This window comes from Dermacentor silvarum, chromosome 10 (genome assembly GCF_013339745.2).
Source record: "Dermacentor silvarum isolate Dsil-2018 chromosome 10, BIME_Dsil_1.4, whole genome shotgun sequence".
Taxonomy (NCBI): domain Eukaryota; kingdom Metazoa; phylum Arthropoda; class Arachnida; order Ixodida; family Ixodidae; genus Dermacentor; species Dermacentor silvarum.
Genome location: NC_051163.1, coordinates 45,891,968 through 45,897,071, shown reverse-complemented (window position 1 = coordinate 45,897,071; position 5,104 = coordinate 45,891,968). Strand labels below are relative to the sequence as shown.

Here is a 5,104-nt window from a genome sequence, read left to right as displayed (position 1 = left end):
ACCGTGACGGTGCGTCCATTTGGCATCATCGCTTTTGCAACCAAACGAACTGCGCGTCTCTGTAGAGCTCAAGAATATAAGCGTGGGTCGAGAACGCGCTTCGATGACAGCACAATGGCGGCGTTGCCAGCGGTTGCGCTTACGGCGGCGGCGTGAGTGCTCCTCGAGTGTCCATATTATTGCTATAGCAAAAATTATGCACCTTCTACGCACATCCTGGAATCTGTGCGCTACAAAGCGTTCGTGAAGCGGGTAATTGAAACGCTAGACGTTTGTCCATTTTCATTGCTGCGTATTCGGCGTTAAGGAGAGTGGCGCATGCGCACGTGAGGGCGGCGTTAACAGACCAATGTTGAAGAGAGTCGAACGGCGCTCACTAAAAGAACTGCTCCATTGACGTCTCGTTGACGTCCTTGCACCCGTTGTACCTCGATTCGAACTCGTCTCGAGGCACCATGAAGACGGTGGAACCGTTTCTGATGGCGACGGCGTCTTTCTCGGTAGAGTTTATGCGCCGGAAAAGCGTTAGGAGAGATTCGTTGGCTTCCTTACAGGTCACCTGAATTTGAAAGAAAAGAGAGAGAGGAATCGAGCAGAAAACATAGCAAGATAATTGCGTAAGTCAGCTGATAGTTTCCATATAGATGTGCTGAGATATGCTGCTTGGGAGATGTCGACTACCTTAACAACATGGTTAAAGGAACCTTGAATAAAAACCAATAAAAATAAGACTTACGAAATTGATGTTCGTTATTTCCCTGTATCAGATACATTCTCAAAACACAAAATGAAGCCTAGAGGTCCATTTCTTGAATTTTCCTCCCAAACCGCCGCGCTGCAACTTGAAGGTTCACGAACTCGATTTCAATCTGTTTTCTCATATTGGACCATTTTGGCAAAGTAAAGGTTCATAAAACTTCCCAAATACTGTCTTAGGCGCTTTTATAACAGAATGTAGTCCATCTTTATTGAAGCTTACTAGCTCCGAGCAGGCGCCATCAATATATGTGACGTCACGACAAGCTGGTGCGTAACTTCCCTACGGCGTCACACCCCGTCTTTCGTTTTTGCCTTTTTCTTTTTGCATTACCGAGCCTCCTCATAAGGCGAGAGTGGTTTTTTTTTATTGTAGAAAGGTAACTAATTAATACAGGTCAAAAATATTTTGTAATGAGGGTCTCTTTTATGTTGTCGTGTGGGTGTTGTGATGTATACGTGCATGTTTGAGTGCATTCATCAGATAATGCGATGGAACGAGCTACACTGGTGTACTGGTTTCAATACACCCACTCTAACCGGAAAACAAGATATGCTGTGACCAGTGTTTGCGTCGCACCCAAACCAGGTAACAGAGTCCACTGGACTCTGTTAAGCAACGCAGAAAGGCATATCACGATGGCCCGGGCCGACACGCTCAGGAGACTCAATACCGGCGATGCCATCCACTAAATGCCATTCACATGCCGTCCACATGCCGGCACCGCACATCTACCGCTGCCACCAATATATATCCTGAATAGACCCTGTACCCACACACATGAACTGCAAAAGCCAAAATGAACTCGGAAAAGCACATTGCGCCACAAGATCAAGAGGCGATACATCCATATCAGCACATACTGGGATCAAAGCGGCCCGCAATTCGATGGAGCTGCAACACGTGTCTTCAAAGCTCGTGCACTTGTTGAGCGAGAACAACAAAACGAAACAGCTTAATTTCCAAGTAAATAATTTTAATCGGCGCTTTCGCCTGTTTTCGTTGTCGTCTGGGCTGACAGTTGTCAATCGCGCGTCTTTGAAGTCCTCTACGCCTCACTTGTCGAGATGCGTCATTTCATCCTACCGGCTCCCGACAGCTTCGCTATGGCTGCCTTCCACATTGCATGGGATCTGTATGACATTTAAGTGAATGGTCGGAGCAATATCTGGCCAAGCAAACGAGCAGGGAAGAAATCACAGATTAGCAGCCATTGGTATGTCATCTTTGTATCGCTGTCAGTGTTGCGCTGTCGTAATGCGACCGTCGTCGTAGCAATTCTCGACATTAATATCGTCATCATTTATCACCGACACCACACCGCCGTCCTCATGCTGTTCTGCCACTGGCGAAAACATATCGATGTTATTTTGTACCGCCATCATCAAACACCACTGTCAACTTCAACAATATATTTCGAAAGTATTGATAGTAGTTTATTTGATTTGTGTGGTCTACGTGAACTATTCGCTTGCATTGAGAATCATCTTTGCTTCTTTCTGCCTCATATTTTTTGTTGTGTGAACCACATGGAGACAACAGGCAATGAAGATAATGAAAGCAAAGGGGAAACTAACGCTTGTGTTTATTTGCAATATGGAAATAGTAAGAAACAGGCACATGAAAGTGGACGAAACGCGACTTTGTGTAGGGGTGAGCCCAACCGCATCGTCCGCATTACACATCCAGTGCTTTACTATCAAGCAACCACTGCGGAAATTATCCTCCTTCTCTCGATTGTTTTCTGTATTTGTTTACGCGTACAACATAAGCACTGGAAGCGTTAGCCAGTGCTTCTCAAGGCCATGGCGGCAAATGTGGAACAAAGTTTCAGTTACTAGCGTCACGTAGCACGCGAACATAGGACGAGGAAGCTGATCAATAATAGAGGGAGAGATTGTAGGAGTTGACAAGTTGACAAGGAAATTTATTTAGCCACAGACACGCGTACAACTATTGTATGAACGCAGAGTACAATATGAAGTACTGCACATCGTACTGACATAAACAAAACAAATGAGCAAACAAAAAATTAAATGGTGTCTGCTTGACACAGGGGTTTGCCACACACAAAACCACTATGGCAGTGTACATGCACAATCATAAATGTGAGCCTCGGATTCATGAATGACACCCGAGGCACACACAAGTACAGTCTCTACCACGGTGTAAGAAGGTAGGTGATCTGACGGCGACGCGAGGCGCGGCCACTTAGTGCGACTCTACGCACGCTGCTGCCGCAAGGGGCAGCACCTGTTCTGGGGGCCACTTTTTCGCTCGCTTTGCTGGCACTTATATGGGCACGCGCGGCAGAGGTGCTTTCTTTCGATGCATATATGTCGTTCACCTGCTTAAAAGGGCTCTATTTGGTTCGAGGAGCGTCCCTGACATTCCGATTGACTCCGATGCGGCGAGCAGCGGCTACCTAGCAGCGGCAAGCGCAGCGCGCCGTCTGTTTGAGCAGACGACGCGTCTCTCTCATGTTGGAAATGATGGTATTTTGCCAGTAAGTGGCATGAAACTTTCTACCTGCTCAGGATTTGGCGTCTGAATAACGAAAAATTTCATATATTTAGGTCTGGGTGTTTAAATGCTGACGGAGGTCGTAACTTATCCACTGTTGTGCCACTTCTCCAAGGCCTCCTGAACACGTGCTGCCCCTAGCGGCGGCACTCACATGCGGTCACACGAAGTGGCCGCTCTCTCGCCCCAGCGCGGGCGCGCCGTCAGAGCACCCATCTTCTTACACCATGGTCGCTACTCAGGCAAACAAAATTTGGGCATTGTACTGGCTGTAGCAAAACTTAGCCTCGGGACACGGTTAGGTACCGCGTAGACCAGCAGCGAAGAAACTCGTTGAACAGCTGTTCTTCAAGATGACCCCATATTAGCACCCGTAGTTTGCGCACTCTGAGGTACACTGCTCGATTTGGCTGCCGGCATCGTTCTGCATTGTTGCGGAAACACCACAAAACGTAGCTAACGCTGTAGCAGACGAGACTCACAAACCGATCTCGCCACCGTGGTGCCCGCACGATGGATATTCTAAATAATCTTGCAACCAGCTTCCAGAAGGTGCGTGCTACAACGCACTCCTTTACTACATGTGTGTTGGTCTCTGTTTGTGCGCAATGTATGCATTTACAATTCGCTACCATATCCCTGCGTTCAAGCCTGTCTCTCGTAGGTAGAAAGCCCCACTGATATTGCCAGTGAAAATCCTTCACTTTAGAAGGCAAATCAGGTGAAGAAACGGCTGTCCATGTTTTTGTAGTAGCTGTCCCTGGAGGCACAGCCGTCTCACACAACATTTCACAAAGCCTTGAAACTAGTGTCGTACGCCACTTTGTATTTTTTAGTTGCACAAGCTTGGCTTGTAAGCGCGCAGCAGCCGCATACTGCGGTGCTTGCGTTACCGCTGTCGGAAGCAAGTTGCCTGTACTTTGCGGCATAAGCGTTTGACGATAATGACCCAGCCAATGAAGGAGCAGTGGCCTACCTGGGTACTCATCATCATCCAGTAGGTCACATGTACTCTTAGCACACAGAAGCCTACCAAATGCTATTTAAGACGAACAAAACATACTACTATTGATTTCGGCAGCACGCATTCTCAGCAAGACCACTCTCTATCTTGTACAACCGCCGTTATTGATCCGGTTGCGCAGAATATTTGCGCATTACTATATCTTTATTGTTTTCCAGCTGTCACTCACAGACAATAGTGACAAACTATTTCCCCTGCGGCGTGCGCCTGTAAATTACAGAACCGGTCTTACTGAAAAATGTATATTTTCAAACGCGTTTTGTGGAGCAGTTTTCGTACAATATGGAGCATGCGGCCGAGGGCCACTATTAGCCCAGGCAGGATATTGCATGCTCATATCCGTACATACTATAGCGTTGTCGTGGCAAATTAGTTATGGTACATGCAATGCGCACGTCACCGCATGGTTAGCTGAACATTTGTTTCATGGGAAGTTCTTCGTGCAATCGCAGAGTACCACTTCCACGTTGAGCGTCTTAGGCAGACGCGTGCACTCTATGGCGAACCCGTTGAAAGCGCTACGACGGCATATCTAGGGCATCACCATTCACAATCGCTAATAGCCCCACAAAACGTGTGTAAGGCATAACTTGAAGCAGTCCGGTTATATGAGTAGTGATCGTGAATACGGTCTTTCTGGACGCATTTAAAAATATTTTTCTACTCGATGGTAAGTCCTGTCGAAAAGAGGGTCGGGACTGTTCGTAGGTATTAGGCATAACTACATACTGTTTGTGCTGCTCAAAGATTTATAGCCTCGGGTATTTCAAAATCAACGAGCTCAAGCATATAGTACGTAT

At 47.0% G+C, this 5,104-nt stretch overlaps 1 protein-coding gene across 1 annotated transcript in view; it reads right to left on the bottom strand.

Moving 5' to 3' along the window:
- Window positions 1-376: 376 nt before the first annotated feature.
- The window catches only part of LOC119431502 (sodium- and chloride-dependent glycine transporter 2-like), a 31,456-nt gene continuing 26,728 nt past the window's right edge, over window positions 377-5,104 (bottom strand). The window contains exon 7 of the mRNA XM_037698983.2: window positions 377-559. Within this exon, the coding sequence (XP_037554911.2) occupies window positions 377-559 (183 nt within the window). The remainder of the gene's footprint in view (window positions 560-5,104) is intronic.